General features: G+C 48.3%; 1 protein-coding gene across 2 annotated transcripts in view; it reads right to left on the bottom strand.

The window, feature by feature from the left end:
* Window positions 1-1,465: 1,465 nt before the first annotated feature.
* TACC2 (transforming, acidic coiled-coil containing protein 2) overlaps window positions 1,466-18,719 on the bottom strand; it is an 81,218-nt gene continuing 63,964 nt past the window's right edge. For both annotated transcript variants that reach the window (XM_006831420.1, XM_006831421.1), the window contains 7 exons: window positions 14,179-14,322; window positions 12,936-13,012; window positions 11,998-12,041; window positions 5,040-5,200; window positions 4,812-4,918; window positions 4,116-4,236; window positions 1,466-2,007 (listed from right to left, as the gene is read on the bottom strand). In XM_006831420.1, coding sequence (XP_006831483.1) covers window positions 1,942-2,007; window positions 4,116-4,236; window positions 4,812-4,918; window positions 5,040-5,200; window positions 11,998-12,041; window positions 12,936-13,012; window positions 14,179-14,322 — 720 coding nt within the window. In that variant the 3' untranslated portion in view covers window positions 1,466-1,941. The remainder of the gene's footprint in view (window positions 2,008-4,115; window positions 4,237-4,811; window positions 4,919-5,039; window positions 5,201-11,997; window positions 12,042-12,935; window positions 13,013-14,178; window positions 14,323-18,719) is intronic.

Below are 18,719 nucleotides of genomic sequence, written 5' to 3'. Positions count from 1 at the left end.
CTGAGCATCTTGAATTAGAAAGCAATGGATTTCTTGCTTCTGCCACAAATTCCCCTAGCTGTAAGCCTTCCAACCGTCTAAATATTCCTTTATATGTGGTTCAGAGTTCTGGCACCATCCCCAGAGCCTGCTTGGTCTGGTATTCTGTTGTTGCTGATGGAACCCCTCACTGCACTTCCACCCTATCCGCCATCTTGTTTGTTCTCCCTGCTCATGAGCTTTTAAGACTCCAGTCACCTACCACTCACCAAAGTAGAACGTAGAACATTGTCTTTGTGGACTGTGACAGTCAGTTGACCATGGTGTCCCCTGAGACTGTGGTTCTGAGTTCCCAGGCCCAGAAACCCTTCTCTCAAGATGTTTGGTCATGTTGAAGAAGTTGTCATCATTTTGCCTGGTGTGCTCTGCTACATTCTTGGATATGTTTGCATCAAAGGTAAATATTTATATGCAAACATCCTCTGTATTTGAGGGATACTCGTACTGTCCCTCCTATGCTCACCCAGCCTGTGTGTCTGTGTACCTACCTGTAGATGGCTGTTAGTGCAGGTTTGTGTGTGTAACAGCATTTCCCTCCATTCCCTGCATCTCTTGCACCCCACCCTGTGTCTTCTCCTGCCTGCTTCATTCTTCTGCCAACCTCCCTCTTGTTCTATGTTGCCTTTCCTGACACCTGAGTTTACACCTGTCTCTCCTGTTGCCAGTGCACTGCTCTCCCTTCCCTGCCACCCTCGCTCCCTTTTCTCTTACAAAGACACTTGTGTCTCAGAGTAGAACTGCTCTGTGGGGTGCTCGTGGTTGTGCCCATCTGGAGCTTTCTTCTGTGGTGCCAGGGGGTTGGCTTGAACCAACAACCTTTATTTTGGTTAGTAGCCCTGTGTTTAACTGTTTGAGCCACTCAGGAATGCCTCAGGAAGCTAACACACCTTTCCAATTTCTCTCTCCCTTCCTAGCTGCCCTATAACTTGGAATCCTGGAACGAGTTAGGAGCAATGACGGAATCTAACAGTGGATATTTGGCTAGTTTAATATCCAAGTGGCTTACCTGCCTGTCTCCCACTGGTAATGCCTTGTCCTTTCCTAACCCTTTAGACGGGGAATGGCCAACATTTCAGGATTGAGTTTCACACAGGAGGGGACTGAGCAGAGAAACTGGCAGCCTGCCTCTTCCTTAAGCTGATGCAGGAAATAAATTTTCTCTCTTAAAATCAGAGAGGCTTTGTAAAAAAAACAAAAAATCAAACTCTACGCTAACTCAATGCAGTCACTTAGGTATTTAAGTAACAAGTCTATATTTCTCATTATCTTCATCTTACAAGCCCAGTGTCTCCAGCTCGGGAGGAAATGTTCTTCAAATCTATAGACAAAGAGATAAGCACCCAGAGAAGAGCTAAATTTACTATTATGTCACCAAGGTGAGGAAAGACTCAACCCTTCCCAGAAAATACACCAGAGTCACATTTACTGCCAAGATCCAAAGGGAAAAAAAAATTTATTTACAATAGAGAATTTTATTGGAAACATGCATTTTTCTTTTTTAAACCAATCAGCAATTGCAGATCAAGTTTGCACTCCTTAAGGCAAGAGTCCCTTTGCAAGCTGTCCATGTTGCTAGAAACCCCAAAGCCGCTCACCCTGGGAACTCAGGTACAAAGGGCAAAGTCAAGGTCAGGGTTGGTGCTGTGTCTGTATTAGAGTCTCCCTGATACAGGAATTCTGAGATCAACTTGCTATGAATGTATATGAGGAAAATGCAAACCTATAGCAAGGCATTCTGATCGTCTTCTTAGTACTGCATATAACCAACCCAGCTTCGTTTAGAAAGGAAATACAGTAGTGCATATAGAGTCTTAAAACAGCCTGTCTGTGGAGCTGGGGAGACAGCAGTGTGCCGACGGGCATATTGCACGCAACGGTGAAGTCCAGACATTTGGTTCAAAGTTAGCTTTTCCCCATTTTGGCAATCAGCTCGTCACAAATCTTGGTGAGTTCTTCTATCTCCTTATTCTGAAAGGGAAGATGAGAAAGAAGTTGCTGAGGTTTGAAATCAATCCAATCAGAAGGGCCACTGGGGGGCAGGGTGTGCCACCGGGCCTCTTGGTCCTCCAAAAAGTTGTTGAAAGCAGCAAAAGAGATAAATGACTTGGAGTCAAACGGGATGACTTGACATGGTCCCAGTTCTGTGTGATCTTGGTGAGTTACACAACCTCTCTGAGCATAGCATTCCTTATCTCTAAAATGTGGATGATATGGTCAGTCTCTCTGATAGGGAGAAGAAGATGTCAAATTCTCCTTCCACAGTGACAAGAACCGGGGGTGGTGGAGAAGGGGCAGCTGAACTAGTCTTTCTTTGTTTGCCATGAATGACTGGACTCAAAAGGAGGGCTTGGGGTGAATTCTTGGGTGGTCTTTCCAGGAAATGCTGCAGGGAGGGTCTTGCGGGTGTCCTGGGTTGAGGACCACCAGAATTACGTACTCCTCAGGTGCAAGCTAGACACTATTGTGGGTGCACTGGATCGGAGAGGTGATGCCCTGCGTCCCAGGAGCTCTTCTTGGCCTCTGGAAGTACGTCTCACCTTCATCGAAGCCCACTTTAGGGAAGCTGGCAGCTCCTCCTACAACTCTTCCTACTCTACGAAACAGGACCAGCATGCCGGGTCCCTCCAGCACAACCGGGCCAGCCTTCCTCCAGACTGACCGGGTCCAACAGTACCATCACCCTAGCCTGAGGGACCCTCTCCAAGGGGCAAGATCTTTCTGAGATGTTAGGTTCCACTGTGCAGCTACGTCTTAAAAACAGACTTTCCCTTAACCAAAGAGTGCCTTCCCAGGAAGGTTCCAGCCCACAGCACCCTTTCCTGGGCTTGGGGGCCAGGCACCCCCATGCCAATGCTTGTACAGGGGAGGGGACAAATGACAGCCCCCACCTGCCTGGCACCTTACCTGGGCCCCCCTGACGTCTAGAATTTGCCTCTGAGGTCAACACCTCACAAGTAACTGCTGCTCACAGGCGTCTTTGCCAAGTGGTGTTTAGATGCTAAACATATCCAAGCACTACACAATCTCACTCAGTCCCTAAAACCACTGTGATCACTACCTGTCAGTGAGAAAACAAGGCCCAGAGAGGTTAAGCATTGGACTTCAAGTCACACAGCCTGGATGCAAATTCAGGCTGACCCAACTCCTATCAGAGTTTTGCTATGAAATCACATCCACCTTCTGATGGCGAGAGGCCCCAGAGTACCCTTTGGCTACTGACCCTTGGATGGTCACCAGGCTCTAGGACCTGGTGCCATCAGTCCCTCATCGAGCCAACTGTCCCATGGCGGCGCTTAGTTTATTGTGCAAATACCTCCCCAAAGCCCTGACTCAGTGACCTGCCCGCTGCTTCTGACAGGGGTGTTCACTCACACCTGGGTCTCTAATGCACGGACTGACCTTGTTCCCACTCACTCACCAACACGCTCTTGGGCGCAGGGATGAAATGATTACTCTGGAAACACAAAACAACAACTCCCTGCCATCAAGTTGGTTCCAACAAATACCAAACCCTGTAGGATAGAGTATAACTGCCCCACTGGGTCCCCAAGGTGTCATTCTACAAAAACACACTGCCACATAGTTCCCCATCAGAGCAGCTGGTGAGTTTGAACCACCAACCTTGGGGTTAGCAGCCAAGAACTTCATCACTATGCCACTAGGGTTACTTGCCCAGCACCTTGTCATTAAGTGTTATTGAGTGGGTTCTGATTCATAGCTACCCTGTATAGGGTTTCCAAGGAGTGACTGGTGGGTTTGAACCGTGGACGCTGTGGTTAGCAATCCAGTGCTTATCCTACAGTGCCACACCAGGCCTGGTACATAGTAGGTGCTTAATAGACATAAACAAATGAATGAATGAATGATAAAAAAAAAAGGGATGGAAATCAGCAACAAGCCACCAGAATCGCGTTCAGCTGGATCTTAGAGCAGGAGAGCACAGATCCGCAGGACATGACGATGTTGATCGACCGTCAGTCAGCCTGGCTCTGTCCCAAGAGCCGCAGGGGCCACTGCAAAGCCTGGCCTCTCACCTTGGCTTACTGGACAGACTGGCCGGCATTCCCTGTGCTTACCTTCTGCTCCAGCGCCCCCTCCAGTGCATCCACACGCAGCTGTTCCTTCCGCAGGCTGGCCTGGTAGGCAGCCTGCTCTTGCTGCGCCTTACCACGGACCTGTGCAATCTCAGCGTTGGCCCTGTGGGGACAGAGGCTCATGGGATGTCTCCCTTCCCCGGGACACCTCCCACCTCCACCCTGGGGCAGGGGACAGAGTGGACCAGGCCCCAAGCACAGGACGCCATGAGAACGGCCCGTGTCTGTTCCCATAATGCCAAGGGCACTCGAGGATGGACAGCATGCACCCTTTGCAGGTCAAAATGAATGTCAGTTCATAGCCTTCGGGCCCTGTCTCGTGGTGACGCCGTGCACATCAGAACCAAACAGTCCCCCAACCAACTGTGGATATTGCAACCTGTAGTTTCCACTGGCTGGTTTTCAATCCTAGACCACCAGTCCTCTGTCCTGTGTCCTTCTTACTCTAGAAGCTCTGTTGGAACCTGTGCAGCGTCATACAACATGCACGATGCTGCTGAAAGGTGGTAGTGGCTATGCTTGATGTGCGTTGTTCGAGAGGGCAGATCGTTAGAAATAACACACATGCGCTACCCACCCCTTCCAGGCCACGGCAAGGGTGAGGCAGAACTTGCAAGTTATAGCAGGGCCTGAGAAGCCTTTTCCCAGAGGTGAGGGGCAGAGCGCAGGCTGGGGTACCTGTCCAGTTTCTCCTCTGCGTGCACCTTCAGAGCCTGGTACCGTTGCTCCTCCTTCTTCACGCGGGACAGGTACTCCTGGGCACACTTCTTCAGTACCTCTTCATTCTGTCAGGGCACAGAGACATCCAGCCCGGGAGAACCACCTCCCACTCACAGGCTGAGACTGCCTTCAAGGGGCCCCTCCCAGAGCTGCCACAATCACCCCCAGCCCTACCCACTCACACACCTTACGAAAGCCCTCTAGGACCTCTTTCATCTTCTCGTATCTCCTGAAAAGGTCAGCCAGTGATTTTTCCACCGAGTTCAAGTCAGCCAGGGCCTGTTCCTTCTCCAGGACCAGCTGCTGGATGGTGTGGTGGGAGACAGACTTTTCCCGCTGCTCGTCCTCTGGCGGGAGAGACGGACGGAGCACGGTGATGGAGCTGGAGGACACAGACTGACTCCAACCCAGCAGAGGCCCCTCTGCAGCTCAGCTGCCCCCCAAACTCCATTTCTAACAGGAGAAGCTTCCAGACCTCCAGCCTTATGCAGTATCAGATGGGGTGGGAACCCACCACGCTCCTTTCAACCTTTCCAATGCGGCCCCTTAACAATCTGCTTTGGATACCTCAGTGATTTGATTTGGTTGTTGACAACACATGGATCCATACAATGAAAGTAAACAGCACTTGTGAATTTTGTGTTAGGCAAGATGAAAGGTGCTGTCACCTGCACTGTGGGGGTGACCTTCCTGAGATGGTACCATGGTAGGTGATGACTGCTTCTCATCCCTAAAGCACCCCAGGAGCCCAAAGTCTCCCCTGAAATTCCATCTCACACAAGAACTGGCAGCCTTTCTGGCCACGGTGACTGTTGAGCTCCAGGACAACTGACTGGGCTGTTTCTGTCCACAGAGGATTCAGGTGGCTCAGTCGTGCACTAGGGACTGGGACTTGGGTGTGGGGCAGGGTAGCTGACTCGAGGACTACCTGCTGTGTGTCTGCCCACCGCTCAGCCTGTGGCCTTCGTTAACCAACATCCCAACCCACACGTCTTGACGGGCATTTCTGTGGCCAGCGCACATCACAGCCCTCGCCTGCACTGCAGCTATCCCTCGGTGCTAGCTTATCACTGTCCCAGGAGGTGAGGAACTCAGGGCAGCAGACGCCTGCTCAGAGCTCCGGGGGGAAGATGCTCTGAGGAGCTGGCCCTGCGGGATGGCATGCCTCCAGACAAGTCACAGCAATGACAACCATGCAGCGGCCAGCCCCTAACAAACACTTCCATGGGCTGGCACCATGCCAACCACTCTCCTCTAACAACACCCTTAAACCAGCACTTCGCGTGAAGCTTGAGCTTCCTGAGATAAAATCCATCCTGTCGCGCTGCTCAGAGCTCCCCAGTTTCCCATTGTACCAAACTCTGGGCCTCTCCTGTGCTCTTGGCACTGGCCACATGGCCTCCAGGATGTCCAGTGGGTTCCTGTCCCTTGACTCACCCTCCCTCCCCTTCCTCATGGATCCCTGCTCCTGTCACTTCCTGGAGGGTCTTTCCTGATCCCACCTGTTAGAGCTCTTCACAGCAGCTGGCACTGTGTCATCCCATTACACACAGCCATGTGTGCACGACTGTGCGTGCATGTGTGCCTATGTGTACACTTGTGTGCCTATGTGTGCACATGTGTCTCTGTAGATGCATGTGTATGCCTGTGTAAGCACGCATGTCTCTGTGTGCCCTTGTGTGCCTATGTGTGCAAACGTGTGTCTATATGCACATGTGTGCCTGTGTGCACGTGCCTGTGTGCTTGTGTGCTTATGTGCGTCTGTGCATGCCTAGCTTGCATTTTGTGCACGTGTCTCCTGTGCACATGTGCACCTATGTGTCTGTCTGTGTGCACATGTGTCTGTGCGTGCATGCATTTGTCTCTGTGTGTGCACGTGTGTGCCTGTGTCTGTGCTTGCACATGTGCCTGTGTCTTCCCACAGATGTAGTCTATTTGGTTACTGTGTATTCCATCTGGTGAAGTCCACATGCACAGTCAATGTTTATGTTGTTGAAAAAAGGTATTTGCATTGAAAAAGTAGTTGGCCTTGTAAATTCTAACATGCGATCTTCAGTACTGTTTCTATTACCAAGACCATATTTTCCAACTCCTGATCCTTCCTGTTTTTTTCAACTTTTGCTTTCCAATCACCAGTAATTATCAATGCATTCTGATGGCATGTTTGATCAATGTCAGATTGAAGAAGGTGGTAGAATTCTTCAATTTCATCATCATTAGCTTTAGTGGTTGGTGAGTAAATTTGAATAGTGGCATTAACTGGTTTTCCTTATAAGCATATGGATATTATCGTATCATAGACAGCATTGTACTTCAAGATAGATCTTGAAATGCTCTTTGGATGATGAATGCAATACAATTCCTCTTCGATTTGTCATTCCTGGCATAGTAAACCATATGATTGTCCAATTCAAAATGGCCAATACCAGTCCATTTCAGTTCGCTAATACCTAAGATATTGATCTTCATGTGTTTCATTTTTGACAACTTCCAATTTTCCTCAATTTATACTTTGTAATTACATTTTGAGATTGTTAATCGATGTTTACACCTGTTTGCTCTCCTTTTTAAGTTGTTCCCTATCAACAGATGAAGGTCCCACCAGCTTCACGCCATTCAAGTCACAAAGGTCAGAAAGCTCTGCTCCACTCCCATCATTATGGCCGGCTCTACTCTGAGGAGCTCGGCAGCTCTCCCAGGTCTATCTGGAGTTCCTTGTTCCAACCTGAGGGAGGCTCAACTTCTGACACTGTATCTGACAAGGCCCTGAACTATTCATAAGGTTTTCAGTGGCCTGTCATTCAGAAGTGGCCCACCTTTCCTTCTTCTTCGTCTTAGTCTAGATGGAAGATTCATTAGAAATAGAAGGAGACTCTTTATCCTAAGGCACTGGTGGGAAGATTACATGAAAGAATGCAGACAGAGTCCCAGACACATACTGAGAACCCAATACTGTGACCTATTAGCAAGAGAGGGAGATTCTGGTGGCGCAATGGATAATCTCTCAGCTAACCCAAAGGTCAGTGGTTCAAACCTGCCAACCACTCTGAAGGAGAAAGATTTACATCCGTGGAAACCCTACGTGGCATTTCTACTCTGTCCTATGGGGCTGGCAATGTGCGCGTTCTGTTTGTTTATTTATTTATTGTCAGTAGCATCCAGTGGCACTGTGGGTTAAGCATTGGGCAGCTCACGGCAAGGTTGGCAGTTCAAACCCACCAGCTGCTCTGAGGAAGAACGATGTGGCAGCCTGCTTCCATTAAGGTGACAGCCTTACAAAGCCTACCGGGCAGTTTAACTCTGTGCTACACTTGTTTTGAAGAACCCCTGGTGGAACAGTGGGTTAAGTGCTAGGCTGCTAACGGAAAAGTTGGCAGTTCAAACCCAGCAGCCACTCTGAGGGAGAACGATGAGGCTGTCTGCTCCCCTCAAGATTTATAGTCTCTGAAACCCCAAGGAGCAGTTCTACTGTGTCCTGTGGGGTCGTTATGTCAGAACCAACTTGATGGCAGTGGTTGGGTTCTTGTTGTCATTGTCCCTGCACTGCTGGCAGGACACAGAGAAGTGATTCATCACAGAGACGCGATCTCACATCCAGTGAGAGTAGTTGAGAGTTGGCAGCGAGTTAATTCTGACTCAGGACGATCCCATGTGTGCGGAGTAGAACTGCCCCCAAGCGTTCTCATTGTCTGTGGCCTTTCTGAAGCAGTACCCCAGGCCTGTCTTCTTTCTGAGTTGCCTCTGGGTGGGTTTGAACCCCCAACCTCCCGGATGTAGTTGAACGCTTAACCATTTGTGCTTCCCAGGGACTCAGAGCAGCACCAACGCCAATAGGCTTGCTCTCTCAGGGTTCCTAGAAGGAGGGGCATTTCAAAGTTCCACTAATCACCAAAGGCTTTCTTCCATGCTTTGAATTTCAGTTGTTTCCTTAATGCTGTCCAATGAACATTCTGGGCTTATCTGAGGTCATGTCTACCTCTCGCTCCACTTGGTAACAGAACCATTTATCAAAGGGGAGTTGATCTGATTTCCTGAAACACAGACTTGGCCTGTCTCAAGTTTCCTTCCTGCCCAAGGAATCCTTTCAAAAATAGAAGCCCCCAATTCCCAGGAGACAGAGGCGGCAAGAATTCTGCACGCATCATCTTTCTGTAAATTACAAATTCAGCCAGGGTCTTCAAACCAGGAAATCAGCCTGCAGTGAAAGGTGCTTCAGACTCACAACAAAAGAATTCGCCCTCAAGACTGTTCTGGCTTTTTCTGACAAAGCATTACTCAGCTAGGTGGGGAATGTAGCAAACACATAAAAGCAAAAACAAAAAAATTAGGGGGGGAGACAGAACAAAAACTAGGGTCACAATGGGCAGGTGTCAGATTAGGTGAAAAGCATTTACTTACCAGGTTTGCCTATTTGTTTTGCAAAGAGCAAGAAGCAACAGAAAATGGAAGCAAAACAGATAATCAGGGCAGTTGTTAGGAAAAGCAGAAAAAAATCAATGGTAACAACTGGGAAGGCAGAGAGCAATCTCTTTGTTCTGAATTCTGAATACTCAGTGCTTGGGTTTCATAAGACACTCTCTTTTCAAGTACCATTTGATGAGAATGCACCCTGATGGCAGAACAGAATGCCACCTTGGCAGGGACCACTAGTGAGAGTCTTATGGCAAATCACAGAGCTGGGCTAGAGCTGAGAGACCCAGCATTGGGTTTGGGGGGATGGGGTGGTGGGCACTGGTTTTAACTTTAAAATGCAACTTTAGTCAGTATGGTCCTAGGTGTCCAGTTCTGTGGTCTGAGTGCCCCCTCTCCCCAGGGATGCTGGTTAAGTGGTAAGAGGATGAAAAACACGGATGCCAGAGGAGACCCAGGAGTGTTTCCATGTAGTACCAGCCAAAAAAATGGATGGGTCCTGCCCACCGCTACAGCAAGCCCCCATCCTGCCTCTGCCCACAAAGGTCACGAGGACCTTGAGATCAGTGACTACCATAGATGTGCCAACTTTCTGATGAGGAAAGCTCTGGAAAAGTTAATGAGGAAGAGGACAGTGTGTAAGGATGGGGAATGAACACATAGTAATGTTCCCAGCTAGGGACGCTGAGGGGGGCCTCACAAGAGCACCCCAAAAGTGCTCAACACCTCAAGCAGGAAGATGCTCAAAATGCAGAGCAAGCGGTGTGTTCTTGGATCTCAGACTGTGGGGTAGGGAGGAGGACGGGAGGAGATGAAAGATTAGGGGTGGGGTGGGCATGTGTGGCCCCAATCCCTGAGTCACAATGGGAGGGAGGAAACAGATGGCCTTCTTCGCTGGGTGTGGGGAGGGATTTAATTGGATTCACATTCCATGTGCACCCCTCCACCCCCCACCTCGGGCCTACTCTCCCTGCACATAGTCTGCAGAGAAAAAAAGCAGACGCGTTGAGTAATCTGTCGCTGCCGGGCAGGCCACTTGCGCCAACCAGAGAGACGCTCGCTCTTAGCTTCCAACAGGGAAATGTCTGTTTCTCCCCATCTGTAGCCTGCCCTCAGAGCAAAAGCTCACACCCTTTCAGCATTTGTCTGAAGGCGCCACAACAAACAAAACAAAACTCAGGATGCTGTGACATTGGAGGGTGTTTGAGCTCTGACATATCCAATCTGTGGTCTCACATTCCAAGACCCTGGGAGGCCAAAATATTTTGCTCAATTTGCCAAACATCGTCTATTTATTAGAAGGCATAACTCTCATCCTGAACACGCTGATCAGCTTTTTCTATTTCAAGTTTTTTTTTTGTATTAAAAAAAAAAATCCTCATCTCTATGTATCCATAAATTCTTATACTAGTGAAATAAAGACAATTTCTTTTTGATAGAAAGCAGGTGCCCTGAGGCCAAACCTTAGAAACATCCAAAGGGCTGCCTCTATTTAGTTTACTACACTAAAACCAAATTCAAGCCCCTCAAATAAACGGAGAGGATTCAGCTGCTGGCCTCTTTAGAGCCCCCAGCGTTTAGTATAATTCTCTTTGGCTCACACAAGAGGTGTAGGCGACTCAGAAATTCCAGCATCTGGGAGGGAAAGAGGGAGACCACTGGGCACCAACATGCCGAGCGTGGACACAGATCTGTGCTGGCGGTGAGCTGGACTCCCTACCCTTTAGAGAAAAAGATCTTCTAAAGAATGGATGTCTTGGGACTAAGCAAATAATAATAGATAATACAACTCTGGTAGCGCAGTGGTTACGAATCAGGCTGTGAACTGCAAGGTCAGCAGTTGGAAACTACCAGCTGCTCCGTGGGAGAAAGATGAGGCTTTCTGCTCTGGTAAAGATTTACAACCTTGGAAACCCTGTTCAGGGTTACTATGGGTCGGAACCGACTCGACAGCACTCAACAACAACAATACAACACCACTACTGCTTCCTCCCTCGAGTTAATGTATCATTTTCTGAATCGGGATCATTACGGTGAAGACATGGGCTTCATATTTGTGCAAGAGATCTATTCTCATACTATGCCAGGGGGTTTCCTAAAGTCTGTGGAAACATTTCATTACTTTTTTGTTCCATTTTCCACGCAGTTTTGAAGTCCCTCCCTCCCATATATATCTATTGAAGAGAGAGGTGTGTGTTATTTATAAAATTGAATTTGCCTCGGGTTGCTGCCTCAGTACTGTCCGTACTGGCTGCCAGGGAGGCTGGGTTAAGGATTCTGAGGCACTGCCCAGTCTCAGGGGAAAGACTGCTCTGGTCCTTAACAATATCTGCCTCAGTGGCCACAGGAGGAACGTGAGGGGCAGCTGGTTTCTGCTTGTAGAAAGGCTGAGGGGGGCACTTAGTCACTAAGTCTGAACTAAGATCCTAAGATTTAGGCATTTGATTCCTATTCTATAAGTAAACACATACCCAAACCTCTTTCTTGTTCAGCTGAACTGTCTTCAGCTGGGCCAGATGGTGGCCTTTGGGTGGCTGTAACAGTTTCCCTAGGCATGAATGACACTAAGGGACATCCTAGCAGGTGTGTCCAAGCTCTCCACACTGGGTAAAGCAGGGTCTCGGGTACTTGAGGGAGTCCCAAGGGAACTGTGCTCAGGTCACACCTCCAACCCCCTAGACACACAGTCTAGAAACCCCAGGGCAGGTCTGAGCCCCACAGGATGGACACGTACCTATCATCTGAGCGATGGTCTTCTCATACTCGGCCACTATTTTCCTGTAAGAGAAGTGAACGTGTGGTGAGATGTGACGATAGAAGCCGTTTTCTCTCCCTCACAGGTCCGAGAGTGGGACAGAAACAGCAAACGGACACAGGGCTGGCCACGTTTCTAGGGCCACCTCCAGTCTTAGCCCTCTTCCGGGTTTATTCTCCTGGTGCACCCCACTCCTTGTGTGAAACCTCCAAGGTCTCTCCACTACCACACAGGGCCACACCTTCCCCTGATGACTGAAGCTTTCTGCAATCTGGACCCCATGCCATCTCCCTCATCAGCCTCCCCTCCTTCCACACCAGCTCATGAACACATGGTGAACTAACAGGTTCTTGTTTACTCTGGGCTGCGATGCCTCTGTACCACTGCACATACTGTTCCTGGCATCTCTCTGTTTCCACCTGTCACAGTCTACCTGTTTCTTAAGGTACAAGTCAAATGCTAACTCTTCCAGAAGACCTTCCTTCCGTGGTTCCTCCCTGGAAGTCCACAGCATCTCCTTCGAAAGCATCTCACACCAACCCCACAGCAGGGGAATCTTACCTCCTCTGTGAGCGTGGAAGCGCCTTAAGGCTCAAAGGCCACTTTGTACTCACCTGCGTGTGGTGTGTATGTTTTGGAGGTGGGGGTGGGGTGGGGCTAGGCCTGGAGAGCAGACCTGGGAAAGCCTTAATAAACACTCAGGTCAACACTGTTTCATGGTTGTCCCCAGGTGGAAGGGCTGAGAGGTGTGAAGAAACCCTTCCTCCAAAGTCAACCTCAGAAAGACTGCGGGGTGTCACCTAAGTTACCCAGTAATTCATTCCACAGGAAACCAAGAGCTGTAAGCCACCAGCAAATCCAGAACCCTGATTCCAGAAGAATCTAAAGACCCAGGAAGCCCAAGCTGAACAACCTACCTCATTTCCATCACTTCCCTCCGGCTTTCTTCGTATTTATCTTTCCATTCCGTGACCTCTCTCTCCTTGGTTATGATCTGCGGCCAGGGAGAAGAAAAGACAGCCCTCAACGGGTGAATTCAGATCTGAGCCAAAGGGAAATGGAACGCAGGTACATCTAAGACTCAGCGCACCGATCTACAGTTAAAGGTAAGTCAAAATGCTCACACATGAATACGTTTATTCCAAATCAACTATTCTTACACACGTCTGTCTGACCCGTGAATGGTGAAAGAAAAGCTCTCTGAGTAATACATTTGTCTTAGCCTTGTTGTTGTTAAGTGACACCAGTCAGCACCGACTCATAATGATCCTATGCGCAATAGAATGAAACACTGCGTGGTCCTTCCAAAACCAGGTCCAATTAAAACAGCGGCTTTCAAGGGGTCTGCTGAGTCAATTAAATTCAAGGCAGAAGGCTGTGGATGATGGTTTTTGTGAATTCCAAAGGGGTAATTTTGATAGGTTTTTCTTGAAGACATAGGATGATCACGGGGGCTTAGCAGGAAGGAGTTTTTTAAAAAATTGAGAACTGCATTGATGAGAAAAAGGCCAGGAAAGCTGTGCTGAGGCATTTTTTTCATCAAGACAAGGCACCTGCTTATTCTTGGAGGGTAAGGGCTGTCCCGTAAGAATTTCATTGAGAAACCTTATCCATCTACCCTAAAGCCCTGATCTGGCCCCTTCAAATTTTGTTCCCAAGACTCAAACACTGACTTGAGAGTCCTCAAGGATGTCCAAACTGTCATTTGGTGCAAACTGAAGAGCGCAGAAATCTTCAGGGAAGGGTTAGAGATGGAAACACCGCCTTCACCAGGCCATAGACCGAGATGGAGGCTCTGCTGATGAACAATAGCTTCCCATTTTGATAGTTTTGTTTAATAAAGGCTTCTTTACCCTCGTTTATTTCAACACCTTTCCCTGTCATGAGGAAGAAACACTAGACATCAGACTGTCACTGGCTACTGGGGAGCAATCAAACGCTATCTGCATCTCATTATACATCAACAGTGGCTTCTAGGAAGATCAAAGCCCTTGGTTTGCTACCACCTGTGCCTGTAGCGTTGTGAAGAGAAAGTCTGTCTCTGGAGATGCTGACTTTGTGGTGTGTGGGTGTATATATTTCTTCTTCACAAAGGGCAAAACCGTTCTCTCTCCCTGGTGTGACTGGAGCTGGCCTTCTCGAGCCAACACGCCCACATACCTCTGCTCTGGCGATCTGCAGAGCGGAGTCCAAGTCAGGTGACTGGAACAGATGACCTGGGGCTTTCTCCGCCTCGCAGGTCCCGATGCGTGAGTACAAGGCTGTTTTGGAGATGGAGACATCTGCTGGGTGAGCAGCCTCTCTCTGTAAAATGGTTTTTAATTAAAAAAAAAAAAAATTAACATTAATTATACAACAAAAGCAGCTTGCGTTCTTTGTCTCATGAATGGGTCAGTTGTATGGGTTTGAAACAAAGCAGCCCAAGTGCATGAGAAAATGCGGAGAATAATGGATGGGGAGATGCTGGATATAGTTATGGAAAGCTATCGTTTTGCACCTGTGTGAGCAGACAAAGAGGCTAATGGTAGAGGCCCTTGCAGCCCTTGGAGTCAAGCATGTCTGGTGCCGGCTTATCAGTACCATTTATCACACTCGGAGGCACTTAGCCACAACACATAAGAACCAAGGTCACTGGTCAGCAGGCGCCAATTTCTCAAATAAAGCTCAGTGGTGAACCGTGTTGAATTCTACCCTATGTTTGCCTAGTTTTGAATAACCGCAGATTTGATTGTTTTTGTAGGACTGTGCACATTTCCATTTGGGGGGCATTTATTTAGCTCCATTTGACAGGATGTAATTCACAAAAGGCTCATAACCCATCATAGTTGTCAGCCAACCAAGCTAGGGTTTCTGGATTCCTTACCGGTAATATAACATGGAGTTATGTTTCTGCAAAGATAGTTGTGCCCATGGGAAAAAGAAAGCCTCCATTAACTACAATAGCCACATCTGCTGATACAACCCTCAACAAGCGGTAGGATCCCCGGCACCCAACTGGTGTTGGTTTCCCTGTTGTGTAGGTTTCTGTTGCATATAGACATGACCCTCCGTGTCTCTCATCAGCCCTTTCTTTACACAAATGCTCAGCAGCCTCCAACACAGTTAAATGCGATGTAAGGAGTCTTGGGTAGTGGCACACCCAAGCTGTCAGTCTTGTGCAAAGACACATCAAACCAATCATTCTCACAGTCCTATTCATTAAGCTCGTGGTTGCTGTTGTGATTGCCATGGCAAACCTCCATCCTGGTGTCTAGAGTCCAATGCCACATCATGTACAAGTAATGGTGGTCTGACAGGGAGCATAGGACTGCGTCTTCCTCGGGAAATGTTGGAGACTACATTGAGCAGTGAACCTAATACCACCGTATAGTGGAAAGGTGGAGGACAATGAGGACTCGTCTGTAAAAGGGCAGCAGACCAGATGAAAAGAACCAACAGAAACTCAAGGCACTTGAGCACAAGTTCTTCAATCACAGAAACAGGTGAGATAAGCTCACCTTAGCATTGGGGAAAATCAACTTGAGAAAGGAGTTGTTGTTATTATGTGCCACGGAGTCGGTTCCGACTCATAGCGACCCTGTACAGGGTTTCCGAGGCTGTAAATCTTTACAGGAGCAGAAAGCCTCATCTTTCTCCTGCGGAACAGCTGGTAGTTTCGAACTGCTGACCCGATTTGTAACCACTACGCTACCAGAGGGAGGCAGCTTGGAAAACTCAAAGGGAAGTTTAATGGATAGGACTGGAGGTAATGCTGTAAGTCCAGTTAGTTGTACGCATGCAAGATGCACGGAGTGGCTTTGGGAATCCTGGAGGACATCTGTTGTTTAGGTTTTGCCGCCCCTGCCTGACTAACCCTGAACAATGGCTGCTATTCAGAGAGATGAGCTCACAGACCCAAGACCCTGGGACCTTCTCAGACTTCCGTCCTAAAGAAGTCTAGTTCTACAGGCCATGAGGCCACGAGACCACCTCACGAGGCTGCAGGTTAATCTTGCAAAAGAAAGAGCTGCTGAACCAGACAGGGTGCTACTCTGTGTTGTTGGAAATGGGTTTCAAGGTTCTGACTGCGAGAGGGAAACTTCTTAGGAAGTAACTGGAAAACTATGACTAGAGATCAAACCTCAACACTTGCATTTATGGGAAAAAGTTCATAGAAGTTCCAAAGAGGATTAAGAAAACAAACTGTTTCTATCACTCTTAGTAAGATTGCATTTTACTTAAGAAAACAAAATGAGTAGAATTTCAAAATAAACAGAACACGAGATGCCATACGACGCAGCCTACTCCAACTGAAAAAATTGAGGATGTGAGAGATTGGGCCGGAAGCATTCTCAAAATGAGATTCAGTTCTTACCCAAAACAAACCAACTCCCTAAAGTACAAGAGAAAATGTGTTTAATTAAAACTGACTTTATCACACTAGGCAAAAAGGAAATATGATCAATGCAGGCATTACAGATCTCTTTCAAAGCTGTCCAAAGACCTTTGTTGTTGTTGTTGTTAAGTGCTGTTGAGTCAGCTCCAACCCATAGCGACCCTGTATAAGGTTTCTAAGGAGCAGCTGGTGAGCTTGAACTGCTGACCTTGCAGTTCAAATGGACTTTTCAGTCCAGCACATTAACCCACAGCACCACACTAGGACTCCAAGCTGTCCAAAGTTCTTTGTAAAAGCAGGAAATTAAAGTAACAGCAATAAATAAGTTAAATAGTGAGTTTTCTAAGTCAATGCAAATGGCTACTCACAGGTACAATGATATATTGTCATGTTCCCCCCAGCCACCTGGTGTTTTCAAGAAAAGAACAGATGACTTCAGAATCTGTGAGAATACTGCCTGAGTATCAGCATGAGAATGAAATTCAGCATGTGCACTTTTGTGAATTCGGTGTAATTGGTAGCTTTGTCTCTCACTGGTATGTTAAGATTAGATTTGGGTTAAACTTTCCCTGACTTGGTTATTGTTGTAAAGACCTATCAAGTGGGTTCTGACTCATACAGACCCTTACTTGGTTTCCCAGGCTGTAAATCTCTGCAGGAGCAGAAAACCTCGTCTTTTACCCAAGATGCAGCTTGTGGACTTGAACTCCTGATCTTGTGGTTAACAGTCCAGTGCTTTACCCCACAGCGCCACAACGGCACACCCTTGCTCTTTTGTTGTTGTTGTGAAGTGCCGTCAATTGAGTTCCTACTCATAAGGACCCTGTATAGGGTTTCCAAGGAACAGCTGGTGGGTTTGAACCTCTGACCTGTGTGGTTCAGTACTTATTCTACAGTGCCACTATTTCAGAGGGACCAAAAAGCCATAAATATCACAAGTTAAAATGTGAAATGGCGAAGACCCAGAACCAACTTCCAACCCCTCAATCAGTGCCTTCAAATCCAGGTTCCTACAAGACCCCTGGGGCCACTGCCAAGTTCTCAGACTCACAGGAAGCATGCCTGGGATCTTCTCCTCTTGGATCCCAGATGGAGATGGTGGAGCCGGGGATCTCAGACAGAGCTACCACATGACCTTAGTAGGGCCTGTGTCCCCAGAGCAACTAGAGACCAACTGGGACAGCGCAATGGCAGGTCAGAGCAGGCGCAGGGGAAGCCGTGCTGGGCTGAGGCATCCGTGGAGTGTCTGGGCCCCGTGTTACCATGTTAGGCAGGAGAATGGCCTTAACTTGGCGCTGCCTTGTCCAAATCAGACGAGTAGATCTCAAGCTCAAGAGCAGCGAGTGCCCGGAAGGTTCCTCATGCCAACACCGATGGGCTCCTTTCCCACCTCCCTCCAGGCCATCTCCATGGATCCTAGAAACTGGTAGATGAGCTGAGGCCCACAGGCCAGCCTTTATTGCTCCTTCTCAGTGTTCTCCTGGCTTCTTCACGTCTCCCTACTTTTGAGCCATTGTTAACTATCAGGAGATGGTAGTTTTAGGACACAGGGCCTGAGAAGATGATGCAGTTTACGATCTCAGGCTGCCCAGACCTAACTCCTTCTCTGTTCACCTACCATTCACACATCTGCCTCGAACAAGCCAGAACTTTTGCAGAAATCAGACACTGAAGATCTACAACCCTTCCTCCTCCACATGATGCCAGCGCTTACTTGATTCTACTTTGTTCCCAAGATACACAGGTACACCACGCACGCTTTCCATCCAAACTCTCCTTAGAAGTGAGGATAGTGAGACTGTATCTCTAGTACTTTGAACACACTATCAGGAAGGACCAGTCCCTGGAGAAGAAAGGATGTCATGCTTGGAAAAGTGGATGGTCAGCAAAAAAAGAGGAAGACCCCCCTCCCCCCCCAACAAGATGGACTGACATGATGGCAACAATAGCTGTGAGGATGGCTCCGGACTGGGCAGTGTTTTGTTCTGTTTCACTGAGTCACAACTGACTCGATGGTAACAACAACAATCCAGAAGGCCAGCGACTTTAAGGATCACAACGATGCCCTGTAACAGACACAAATGAAACCACCTCCTTGGAGCACGGGACCCTGCAGGAGGCCATACAGACAGGATGTCACACTTCTGCCTGTCTGACCTGGCCCTTGGTCACATTTACTCCCAGAAGGACCCAACAGAATTCAGTTCAAAGGAAAGGAACAGCGAGGCTGCAGTCGGACACAACTCTCTGAACTGTCCCCTCCGTGATGTTTTCTTAGGAACGAGGCAGAGAAAACCAGCAAGAGGGTCTCAAAGGCTCTCCGAGG

This window comes from Chrysochloris asiatica, unplaced genomic scaffold (genome assembly GCF_000296735.1).
Source record: "Chrysochloris asiatica unplaced genomic scaffold, ChrAsi1.0 scaffold00003, whole genome shotgun sequence".
NCBI lineage: Eukaryota > Metazoa > Chordata > Mammalia > Afrosoricida > Chrysochloridae > Chrysochloris > Chrysochloris asiatica.
Note: the sequence above shows the minus strand (reverse complement) of the source record. Positions and strands in the feature narration are given on the sequence as shown.